General features: G+C 32.4%; 2 protein-coding genes and 1 long non-coding RNA gene across 3 annotated transcripts; 2 read left to right on the top strand and 1 right to left on the bottom strand.

Moving 5' to 3' along the window:
* Positions 1–1,486, top strand: LOC132916355 (uncharacterized). The gene is made up of 5 exons (XM_060976270.1): positions 1–355; positions 520–655; positions 902–1,059; positions 1,143–1,255; positions 1,328–1,486. Exons 1-5 carry the CDS (start codon positions 210–212, stop codon positions 1,372–1,374), a joined length of 600 nt encoding a protein of 199 aa, XP_060832253.1. The 5' UTR covers positions 1–209; the 3' UTR covers positions 1,375–1,486.
* Positions 1,487–1,965: 479 nt separating this feature from the next.
* On the bottom strand, positions 1,966–2,914 carry LOC132916358 (uncharacterized). Its single transcript, XR_009660081.1, has 2 exons — positions 2,510–2,914; positions 1,966–2,444 (listed from the first exon to the last, which is right to left on the bottom strand). It is a non-coding gene; the product is annotated as an uncharacterized LOC132916358 (long non-coding RNA).
* An 88-nt stretch (positions 2,915–3,002) lies between these two features.
* On the top strand, positions 3,003–13,027 carry LOC132916346 (sodium-dependent neutral amino acid transporter B(0)AT3). The gene is made up of 14 exons (XM_060976255.1): positions 3,003–3,078; positions 5,039–5,306; positions 5,519–5,717; positions 5,861–5,976; positions 6,052–6,159; positions 6,461–6,544; positions 6,621–6,782; positions 6,892–7,002; positions 7,346–7,547; positions 7,634–7,836; positions 7,933–8,134; positions 8,209–8,368; positions 8,458–8,721; positions 9,094–13,027. Exons 2-14 carry the CDS (start codon positions 5,121–5,123, stop codon positions 9,287–9,289), a joined length of 2,193 nt encoding a protein of 730 aa, XP_060832238.1. The 5' UTR covers positions 3,003–3,078; positions 5,039–5,120; the 3' UTR covers positions 9,290–13,027.
* The last annotated feature ends 265 nt before the right edge of the window (positions 13,028–13,292 follow it).

The following is a 13,292-nucleotide window of genomic DNA, read 5'->3' as shown; positions in this document are numbered from 1 at the left end:
ATATGTCCAATTATTATTTAATATAATGATATCAAATTTTGGATTGGTTTAATCTATCTGTGTTGCGAATTTTGTATTTATAACACGGTGGATACATCAATACAAAATTTTCTTCGCGGTAATAACATTAGTGTGAATCAGCGCTCTCTGTTTCTTCTACCAGAAGCTATTAGAACATGTCCGAAGTTGTTTAATAACCTATAAACGGCATGGCAAAGGAAGTACATAAATGTTTGATAAATTATTTCTCACAGTTAGAGAAAGTAGATTGCAAGTGGAATGAATTATCCGAGGAAGCTAAACGGCCTCTACACGCGTTGAGAAATCAATCAGAGCAACTCCGACTCGTCATAAGGTAACGTTAACTTTCTATTTTTTGTCATGAATTTTATCACTGGCTCAGACGTTATGCGCATACAGTAGCTAGAGTAGAAACTCAACACATAACTCCGAGCTACATCGATATTTCAGAGAAGTAGAAATTTCATTGATCTACCATCAGATGTCGTTCTGTTACAGTGGCGAGGTTGATGATGCAGAACTCTGTAAAGTAGATGAGCTACGCGAAAGATTGATTTTTAAAATTCTTATGGGGATCGACAATGAACTGACATTGCTGTTCAACATTTTAACGCAATTCAATAACATTAAACAAGTAAATAAAATTTTCATCTCTACATTCATATCTTACTTGTTTCTTATACATATAACCTTAATTAATTCTTCTTCTCTTATTGATTACAAAGAATTGAAGATAGTACACTATCATTTATATAAAAAGATTAATTTCTCCAGAAACTGTTACATAATATCGCATATAAAAATATGTAAAGATAATTATGTCAAACTAAAAAATTAATTAATCGATGATGTGATAGAATTATTGAAAATGTTACTTTAGAACTTAAAAAATCGTTTAAACAATCTGGAAGATGCACGAAGCAAGGTTTCGCCAGACGAGGGAACAATGAAGGAATTAATTAATGGAACACCCTATAGACCACGATTAAATTTACTCTTAGAATGGGCTATTAAAGCTTTCAATTACTACCATGAATTGTATCTTTTAATTGGAAATATTTCTCAGATTTCAATTTTACTGTATCTATGTGTAGATTTTTCTTAATTTATAAGATCTTTAGATATCTTCTGATCGATGGAAATATGAAACAATTCAATTACAAAGATGAAGATACGATTGAAAATTTAACGAAGTCTTTTGTCGAGGACCGGTTTAAAAGAGCGCAGATCGAACGTAAGTGCCTGGCTTTAATTAGCATTTTAATTAATTAGCAATTTTGTCGTTAATTTGCATTATTTGTTACAGGTATACTATATTTCACGCAATTCTTAATAAAAGAGTCTTTACGTTAGAAATTTTTTTTTATTGCGTATAACTACCATAAATCTTTATAAGCAAATATTTTTAGAGTCTGCAATATTTTATATATAATTAGAATAAAGAAAAATATCTGTATTTATATTATTTCTTCAATGACTTCATCTTCCTGAAATTCAAAAAGTTCCTGTGCACAGCAAACCATAAGTATGCCAAGTGAATTCGCAAATATGTTTCTTTATATTTGTATACTTCACAAAATCAATACATGAAAACTTAATTCATACAAAATAATGAAAACTAATTGCCTGTGGATTATGAAATCCACAGTGAAATAGATATTACAAGTAGTATAACGTGTTATATAAGTTAACACTCACGTGTTCTACTTGTCTGACTAAAAGCAAGTTTATCTACTGAAACGACGAATATGTGTATAAACTTCTTTTGTCTGCAGGTGACAGCAATAAAAAGATACCACAACTTTTCTTGCGTGAACTAATGATTCACGATGTCTGATATGTTATTGAAGTGAAATTTCAATTAAAACTTCGCTAACTTTTTGTTCTATTTACTATACCAATATGTATGTGAATTTAAATTCATTTCATAAAAAAGGATCTGACATGGAAGGTTTGATATTCTTTTTTGTATTAACAAATTTTTTGACATGATACAAGCAAAATTTGACTGTTCCTTGTCCCAACTAGCAAATACAAAGCCGCTTCGCTGTCTATCGGAAGTGAAGCATGCTGTTTAATCGAAATGAGCGTTAGCTTGAAACAATATTAACGATAATTTCATTACTGTCGCTGAGGTTTACCCTCCTCGCATTGCTTATCCATAACACGAACAACTGGTAATTGGAGAAAACAACCACTTAGCGAAACATAATTCCTTCGCGAGATGAAGTAAAGTCTACAACAGAATAAATAATAATTACGTAATTCACGACTTGTTTCTGTTAGACATGTCACACTTGCACACTTTCTTCTACATACGTATATATAGAATAGTAGAATTCGTGTTACTTATTATCGATTCAGTTTTTGTAAAGGTCAAATGCTTTTATTTAATCTTCCACCGGAATTTTCAATATAATTACCTATCCAGACAAAATCCTATGCATTCGATACGCCTAATCTGTAAAGTCTTTTATAAACTACTCACCTGTCACGAACTTTTCCAACTTAATAAAATTATTACGCTTTTCTAAGTATTTAGAATCCTTTTTAAAAGTTCCTCTTTAAAAAATCCTCTTATTCGTTAATTTTTAATGAAGAATTACTTAAAAGTATGCAAGATGATGCATTAATTGCAAAATGCATTCATCAAAATCACATATATACATGTATATACGTGCAGAATTTCATAAAAAAGAATTCCATTTTTCCTTAATATTTCAAACTAAACGATTGTAATATCAGTCATCGTCCTGTGTCGTGTTACATTTGAGCTTTAGCCCTTTGATCAACGAAAAATATTAGTCACGATGACATTGGTTACTCGCCACATTCCTACGATCGGTTTGCCGATCATCGACCAATCTCCTGACAAAAGGGGCTCACGCATATTCCGGTCTGTAGGACACGGACGCATTGGGGCGCCGGCGCTTGCTATTGATTCTGTTGAATATCGTGATTTCAAAAGTTATCATCGTAGTAGAGGGTGCCACAGTAGCTCACTGCTCCTCGAACCATAAGGAGGCCCTCGCGCTTTTCTTTATTTCACCCCAACAGGTTAGTGACGAGCTTGCAATGTTATTTTCTGACTAAATGGCACAATTTTTCTTGCTAATAATTTCGTATGAAGTCGATATAGATCGTATTACGTTGTTGTTACGTGAGATTATTTTGTGAAAACAACAGGGTTGAATCGTATTTATTTCATTTCTTTCTCTCCGGACTTTTGAATGAAAGCACGTCAAATTACGTTCATATGAATAAGTTTCGTCGAATGAAATATTTGGAAGATATTTCTCACAGCCGTTTTCAATTGGGAATATTACGTAGGACGAAAAATGTCACTTGACTAGTGCGTTCATGACGTCAATGGGAACGATAGTTATAGTGCATGTCACTCGTGTAAAATTGCCGCCCAACATGTTATCGAAAATATTTTAAAGAAATGATTAGATTTTACTTGATTTTTATTAAACAAAAGCGAAGGAAGTTGTATGCAAATGATTCGTCTTAGTGTCATTTTCTTTTCCGAGTAAATTTTTATTCATCAAATTAGCGTAAATCGTTCGATTGGAAAACTGTAATGATATTCGATCGTTGGTATATCACAACCGACATGGAAGTAAACATTTTCAATCGCAATTTTTCAAAGCAAGCGTTCTCGATGTAATCATACTTGCAGAATATTTAGTGACTTGTAATTGACTATCAAGTTTCCTTGTATACGAGGTCAGGGCCGTGGTAAAGTCGCAAGGCAAACATTTCTCCCTCCTAACTAACTGTCCTATCGATGAAAAAACTACGTGTACCAGGTTCTTTGAGTAGAATTATTAAGACATTTTCCATCAAGTGCTTTTCTCACAGCGTAGAGAACGTTCAAATTAGTAAATGGGGAAATCGCGTGCGATCCTTTACACATCACTTGCTCTCCCTTATCTATTGTTTACTTTAAATCCTCGCGACTATATTAGAATTTACATGTAATATCTATGTTGCTGAATATAGAGTAATTATTCTTGTTTATTATTTCAATTGTTGGAAAAATAGACGTTTTCAAAAATGATTAATAAATCAATAAATATGTAAAATCAATGAATATATTTAATGAAAAACTGTAATTTAAATAACGTGTTGAATGTTCTAAGCCATATTTTATTTTTCAACAAATATTTTATCAAAAACTATGATCAGTGAACGAGTGAAATAACTAGAGGTCCCAAATGTAACGTGTCGAGTTTATGGAGCGTGCTCTTACAAATGGAACTGTAAAAGGCTGTACTAGTCGTAGTCCTTGCTTGTACTTGTTAACACCATAAAAAGGAACCGAGAACTGTGAACGCGCGTGGAACGAAGAGTAATTCAATAATTCTTTCTGAAACGAGCCTAATTTTAATTCCAGAAATGTATTCATTTCCTTCCTTTATGATTTTTTCATAATTAATGTAAAATAAGATGCTGTAATAGAACCTTTCCGACGAACAATATTGGCATTTTATTTCGTTAGTACCGTTGAAACACAGGATATTGAATTTTATGGTATACAAACATTTTTAAAGAACAAAGGAATTTAATATCTATTATCTGTCAATTAATTATTAATTGAACTCGATATTAGCGTACTAAAATTGAAAACTACTAAATTGAATAAAAACTGAATAATTATAGTTTGCATTTATATTTATCTATGTACTAAAATTGAATATCTCAAACACGAATGCTATGTTTGATTTTATCGTCGAAATTTGCATTTGTAACTGACTAAAATTTACTACGTTTGTATCTACAAATTCATTCATATTTATGAATACGTAGCATAAGTTATACTTTTCTGCTTTTCTCTCGTTCTTCCAACCTACTATTGTTATTTAAATCTTCGAACCTTTACACCTTTCACTCTTGCTGCCCTTTTCCCAAGATCACAGACCTCCATAAGTATAATAGTAATTCATATTTATATGTATAGAAAATATCATATTCATATGTATAGAAAATATAATAGACATTTTAATTTCAATAGGATGGAGTCTATAGGCGCGCGTGGTATTTTTGTTTGATTTTTCGAAGAAAAGAAAACCGTGGTCGCACAATAAACAGAAAGAATGGCGAACACGGCTCACCTCGTCCGGCGTCAAAGTTCACGCGACTTAAAGCCCCAAAAAAGCGTCGACAAACTCGAAATGAAAGAAATGAGAGGAAGATTAGTGGTGGACAATAGAAAGACTAACACCACTGCCAATTACGGGGCCACGAACGCAGCCTTTGAGGACTCCAGTCCTAACATGAAGGTAATGATGTTAAGCAATAATAATTTGAAAAATATTATTATAAAAATAATACGTCACGACAGAAGGATCAATGATAAAAACAATAGAATTTGGAAATTAAACAAGTAATTTAAATTGCTTGTAAATTTAATTACTTGTATTTGTTAATTTATGACTAAGAAACATCTGTTATTAACTGAAATAAGTAATCTGGTTATTATTTGTCATTGTAGAACAACAAAACGGGGAATGAGGGCGGGGGTAGCAAGCTTGGAAGTAATGAAGGAAAACCGATTTTCCGGCCAGAAGCGGGGGAAGATGAAAGAGAAAACTGGGATAGCAAGCTTACGTTTCTATTAGCAACCGTGGGGTACGCAGTAGGGCTTGGGAACGTGTGGAGATTTCCATATCTCGCGCAAAAAAATGGTGGAGGTGCGTTGATTGTTTTATAATGAAAAAAAAACATATTTGTAAAAATTGACAGAGCTTTAGAATGATTAATGAGTTATTTTATTATAGAAATTCTAAATATTTAAAATTTACTGTTTTCTTTTTGTTCAAACCATCCAAAACAGGTGCGTTCTTAATCCCTTACTTTGTAATGCTGGCCATTGAGGGTATCCCTATATTTTATCTGGAATTGGCAATTGGCCAGAGATTACGAAAAGGTGCTATAGGTGTATGGAATCAGGTGATTGTCGAAAAATGTATAACTTTCATCCATCAACATAAACTTACGCTTACGATACATTATACTCTCTAACAGGTTTCTCCATATATGGCTGGTATCGGCGTAAGCAGTGCTGTAGTATCTTTCAATGTAGCTCTGTATTACAATACTATTATCGCCTGGTGCCTCTTTTACTTCGTTCAAGCAAGTATTCGTTCATCCTTAAATAGTTGCTCGCTAAAAAATTGCTAATCTATAATTCCTGATTCCCAAATTCCCAAAATTCCGAAAATTCCCAATCAAAACGTAATTTTATTATATCGTTGGGATAACATAAAACATTTGTGAAAAGAAGATTTTATTAATGCATAATTTAGACTAAAATAGAATCACACTGTGGCCGAAAACTTCTGTCAGCCATGTCAACTCGTATGCTAACATTTTTAGTACTTATATCTAAATATAGCTAATAAATAAATTAACGAATAAATCATCTCCTCTCTAGAGTTTTCAATCACAGCTACCATGGGCAGAGTGTCCTAACGTATATTTCCAAAACGGATCATATGCGCCTGAACCAGAGTGTGTGGTACGATTGATCGAATTAATTAATGCCTCCGTGCTTAATCGGGATAATTGCGCTATAACCAGTGATTGCTTCTCAGGTTAGCAGTCCCACGCAGTACTTCTGGTATCGAACGACATTGGCAATCTCCGAAGATATCAATACCCCAGAAATATTTAATTGGAAAATTGCTCTGGCATTGGTGATCGCTTGGATTCTCGTCTATATGTGCATGATCAAGGGAATCGCGTCTTCAGGGAAGGTATTCCTTTAAAGTATTTAAACTTTGACTGCATGATTTTATGTAATTATGTGTAGGATTGTATGATCAATTTTTCAAACAATTTTATAAATCGAAATATCTTTTATAGGTCGTGTACGTGACAGCCACATTTCCATATATCGTTTTGATCATATTCTTCTTCCGTGGCGTCACTTTAACAGGGATGTCTGATGGTCTACGTCATCTTTTCACTCCAAAGGTATGATTTTTCAATTTTTATCAATAATAATAATATTAATATGAAAAGCACAAGGGGAAAATATGATAATGAGGTACATTTTATAGCACATTTATAGTACATTTTATAACAAGATTTATACCTTCGGACCTAACAAATGATTCCTTTTCCAATTGTGTCATATTAAAGTATTTCATTTTAGTCATCAGGTAACATAAAAATTAGAACATCGATAGATATAAATTTATCATGTTAATCTTCATTATTTCCCATTTTTAATCTTCATATTATAATATGTATTAGTATTATAGTAGATGAATATTAATTATTATTATTAATTTCAATAATAAAATAATTTGTTTAGTGGTGGAAATTAACTGACCCGGTAGTCTGGCTAGAAGCGGGTACTCAGATATTCTTTTCTCTCGGTTTGGCATTTGGTGGCTTAATAGCGTTCTCTTCTTACAATCCCGTGAATAACAATTGCTATCGAGACGCTATCATGGTCAGTTTGACGAATTGTTTCACTTCGATGTTTGCCGGGATTGTTGTGTTTTCTATTATTGGTAATTATTTTTCTACTGAATTTTAAATAATAAATACGAAAAAGAATATATTAAATACATATGTATGTGTATTTGTTGAAATATAGGTTTCAAAGCTACTATGGTTTATGAACATTGTTTAATGGAAAGGAACACGACGCTCATGAATGTTTTTGGCCAGATAGATAAAATACCGGATGAAATACCAGCAACTGGTACACTTTTGAATATTACTACAGGGAATGGAACGCTGGATAATTTAATTATGCCAGAATTACCCGAATGTGATCTCGAGAAAGAGTTGGATAATGTAAGTTATAATAATAACGATCAGCCTAATTCTACTATTACAGAATTTATCTTTAATTGTTTTAGAAGCTTAATCTTTTTCTACTGATCATTTCAGTCAGCATCTGGCACAGGTTTAGCGTTTATCATCTTCACGGAAGCGATTAATCAATTTCCTGGAGCACAATTCTGGTCCATATTATTCTTCCTTATGTTATTCACATTGGGAATCGACTCTCAATTCGGCACTCTCGAAGGAGTCGTTACAAGTATCGTGGACATGAAATTGTTTCCAAATTTGCGAAAAGAAATTCTCACAGGTCAGCGATTATTAAAACAATAGCTATTCATTAAAATAGTTAAACGTGACTAAAGTTAATCATTTTCGATATAGGAGGTATTTGCTTGGTTTGCTGCACGATTTCAATGGCCTTTGCTCACGGTGCTGGTAGCTACGTGTTCGTATTATTCGATAATTTCAGTGGAAACTTTCCTCTGTTGATTATCGCCTTCTTCGAATGTATCGCGGTGTCATATGTATACGGTTTGAAAAGGTATATAATAATATCCAAAATATAAATAACGTCTTTCATCGATATTATCTGTAAAATCATTTGGATTGTTGGCGTTATTTCGTTGATAGATTCGCCGATGATATCGAGCTAATGACTGGCAACCGTCCAGGCCTTTATTGGCTAATCTGTTGGAAATATCTCAGCCCGTTAGCTATGTTGAGCATTTTAGTTGCCTCGATCGTGGAAATCATTGTCGATGGAAGTGGTTATCCAGCCTGGGTTGCCAGCAAAGGTATTACGGAGAAACACGAGTGGCCGGTTTGGGCCTTGGTTCTCATCGGTATCCTCATTCTCGCTTCTGTTCTTTGGATTCCCACAGTTGCTATTTGCAGGTAATGTTTTCGTATTTTTTCAACTTTTTTTTATTATGAACCGCTAACTATAAACTTTGTATTTTTCTATTATTACAAACAAATTACTCGATGATTCTATTTATTAAATCGTGCCATAGAAATTAGTAGATTAATTTAACTATTTCCTTCAACGATGTGTTTTTTTTTTTTTTTTTGTTAAAGATTTTTACAGTTAGAGATATTTAGATCATGATAATGGAACAAAATTTCGATTCTCTCCTAAGAACATGCGACCTATAGTCAAAGACTAATTTCACGTTTCAAATAATTTTTAATATCCGGAATCAGTTTATATATGTATTTTAATATTTCATATTCTCACAATTTTTTGTCATTCATTTCCCAATTTAGACTTTTCGGAATACTCATAATCGAGGATAACGAGAAAGCGTGGTTCCCTGCAGCCGATCTGAAAGAATTTCACGGAATCGTACCACACGAAGTTACACCTGCTGAAACTTTGTTATTCTGTATAAGAAGCGATGGCTCAGAGGGCCTTTGTTGCCCAACTGGTGGCCCCAGCGATGACGACGAGGATCTCACCTAGGAATGGTTATCCTCGCATATGTTGGATTAACACGTGTTTAAATGGTTCATAGACAGAGAAACAGCATTTTTTAACTTCGTATCAAGGTTTGCATCATTGAAAATTAATTTAAGCGTAACCAGGTGTTATGATTACCATTCTTCGTCTCGATTTAAATTCAACACTTGACATCGTTTAATTTAATTTCGAGAATTTTTAGAAGGGTACATCGTGTCAATTAATCTGGAAATGACGTTTATATAATTCGATTTACATTTACATTGCGGTGTTATGATGAACTTCTTTTAGAAGATATATTATAAAACACGTTTGAATAAGGGAGAAATTCGAAAGTACGGATTTAATATGACGATTAAAGCGCAATTAATTGCTCTTCGTTTTTAGACGTGTCTTTCCGCTGATTCTCGAGTCTCTGAATCATTTAGCGGTACGTGCGAATGTCAATATTAATTGAGAAGGTAAAGTAGAAGCGTTTAACATTTTCAATAAGTAATTTCCAATATGGGGAAGCGAATACAAAGCGGATAAGGATAAACATTAATAAGAAACTGCAAGTTCTGTTTTTAATATAAACTTACAGTTTCTTTGGTGGTGCAGATATACGATACATCTATCGATACGATATACTATCATTAGATCTATTAAATTCCATTATTTAATTCGATTATTATATTCGATATATCAAAAACTTGTAAAAGATAAAATTTTGTTTTTTACACATTGCGCGATAATTAAAAGAAAAAAGAAAATATATCTATTCATAGTATATACAGCGAATAAAAAATCATTTTAAATTAGATATAACAAAGTATTTCAATCGTTTTCTAGAAAGAAAAAAAGGAAGATCGAACAGTTATCAAAATGGTAGGAATCCTATCGAATAAAATTTCATAAATTAAACCATATGTTTTGCAATAATTTAAGAGATATATCGTATATCCGAACTATTTAGCATGTAACGCGTCATTTTAGTATTTACAATATACATTCTTAAAAGACAAGTTGAATCTCTGCGACAAATTGCAGATTATAATATAACTAGGATAAAATTAAAATTAGACTCGACAGAACTTTTACCGCTTAGCAAATTTTAAATAATGTGAGACCTAAGATTTAGAGTAGGAACCGTCCAATGGGCGTGAAGAATGGGACGTTCCCGAATCGTATTGCTTTTATTCTCATTTTTGGTGAAGGTATTAAACAGCGCTACTTCGCTGATTGATTCTCCGTTAAGCTCTTACCATTGCGTACTAATATTACATGAAAGTTATATTACGAAGGTGACATCTATATTTCATTGCAAAATTTACAATGAAAGTTCGAAAGAAATAGAAAAAGCAATCAGATCAAGAATCATATCAAGAAAAAACCTTTCCGAAGGTGTGATCAAGTATGCTGCATTCGAATAATTAATATTCCATCGTAGTCCTCTTAAACGAATATCAGTTACTTTAACGGTATCTTTACATACATATCTTACGTCTCGAATTTATAAACTTTGTTTCTAAGTATAGCTGAGAAAAGAGAACGAGAATTCGAAGGGCAAGTGAGAATTGATCAGCATGTTTGTTTGGTATATCGCGTTGAAAGTACCCCGATAGGAATAGAAAAGAGAAAAAAGAGGATCGCATATCAAAAGGACGTATCAGGCGAGAGAAAATTTCGTTGCGATTTTAGCGTATGTTCGTCGATTTTGTCGGCGAACGTTCTAACGTATAAGGACAATAAGAAAATCTTTTAAGACTTGATATTGACGAGGAATCGTATGACAATAATGAGATTCGATTAATCGGAACTTTTAATCGACTAAAAAATTCGACAATAAGATAAACGTATGCACTGCACTTCTTGCACATTCACCGAGGCCTATGAAATCGAGAGCTACTGCATCGGTCGAAGGAATAGAGAATTTCGTTTTCATATATTTTCTTAATGTACTATATACGATGTATTTTATATATGTTGCGGTATCGTTTACGTTATTTCAATCGTCTTTGTAACATTCAAACGAGATAGTATACTTTTTAGATCAATTTTACACTTTAAAGGATCTCTTTAAGGCAAAAACTAACGATGCAAATCTATCGTTAACATTAAAATCCAGAAATATTTCCGAAATTGGTATTTTACGAAAAAGATAAACGAATCCATTCCTTCGATAAGAAAATCGTTTATTAACAGAGACTAGAGCAGTAGCGAGATACGCTCTAATCGCGTCTATTTGTACTTCGAATCTCTCTATTTTGTATGCGCGCTTTTGGGTATGGTCTTAACTCTTTTTGACAAATTGTTGATCACGAACTGTCAATCGTAGAAATCGCGCACAGTATCGGAAATAGGTTTGCCATCATCGGTAAAGAAAAGAAACTCGAACCTTTATATTCGATAAACTAATAACCATATATACTTTTGATTTCGAGATATTAACATTCGCATAGGTCGTTTTTCTCTTGTTTCCTCAAAAAGGTGCTAAACTATGATAATGTAAGAGAATTTAATACAAAATGATATATATAAACAAAATCGTTGATAATATTATATTATACTTGTTAAGGTCCTGTTACCGACTTAATAACAGTCCCGAGAATTAATTATGTTGCTCCTGAACCGATTAGTGATTTACTTGTATTCGTATATTATATTATTATTATTATTCGTATGGAATAGTTCGATTGTAAATAATTGTTGAAGTGTCTTTTAAACTCTAAATGGACAATAACTTGCGGGACAAGGAGCTGCCGCGTGAAACATGATGAATCGCCCCTGCAATGAATAGTACAAATGTTTCTTTCACTATCATGTGTTTCGTATGCATTGCCTCGAACTATGAAACATACAAGTCTCAGACAATAATTCACACGAATTAATTTTATTTCTTCGTATTGTTACTCGAGATCTTGAGCCTGCGTTGGTGTATGCAGTGCGCTAACATCGTTTAATTGTTAATATCTTTGCGAATTAGTTGTAAATGCAAGCGTTACTACCTATCGATCTCGATAATAAAATAAACTTAAGTAAATAACACAAATACGAAATGCACTAAGTATTATTTGCCTGAGCAAAACAATACGTAATTAGTAGACAATAATTAAAAGATAAGAATTTAAAGCAAGACAATATAAAATATAATTTATTTAGCGCACTTTGTACACTTTTACGCCGATCTGAGTAGTTTAAAATCCATCTATGGCATTCAAGGATAAATGAAGAACGTTGTTTCATGTCGATATTCGTGGAGTGCACGAAAAGGGTCAATGAAAAGTATCAATAATAATTATGAACTATTATGTGCTTAATCAAGGATAACAGAATGGATTATTAATCTTAATATCTTAATTTTAGATAATTTCGTTTGTCGTTCTCCTACATATCTCATTGTGTTTTCAAAGTGTATAACAAGGAAGTCGTGTCCATCCATACTTAAAATACAATTTAAGCGTGAAAGAAAGGTTGATATATCGGTCGAAGAAACACGAGCGTAAGCTGTGAAGTCAGATTTTGAGGATGATTCGTGTTATATTAAAGTTTTAATGATACATCGTATCAGATAACCAATGTCGATGTAGCTTACGCAATAATAAATAAGATATAAAGATCAGGTACGGACGGTAGCTAATGTTATAATTATATATAAAGAATAATGAATATATACACACTGATATTACGCATATATAAAACTGTACATATATATATTGTTGTCAGTTGAATGTTAAAATAAATACCGGGCGTAAATGTGGATTTCTTATTATATCGATTTCCTTAACTTTTTAACAAATAAAACTCAGTTTTAAATTCAGAATAATATATTTATATCAATAATATTAATGTACAATATTATTTTAAAATTTACATAAAATAGCATTTAAAGTAATATTCGCAAAGTATTATTTTATAATTGATATCAAGATCTTTTCAGTTTGATTACTAAAACTAAGGACATAAAACGTTGCTTCAGTAAATAAAAGTATTCTTCAAATTACCATACAAATAAAATACACAGAAA

Source organism: Bombus pascuorum, chromosome 2 (genome assembly GCF_905332965.1).
Source record: "Bombus pascuorum chromosome 2, iyBomPasc1.1, whole genome shotgun sequence".
NCBI lineage: Eukaryota > Metazoa > Arthropoda > Insecta > Hymenoptera > Apidae > Bombus > Bombus pascuorum.
This window is presented reverse-complemented; position numbering and strand designations above follow the sequence as displayed.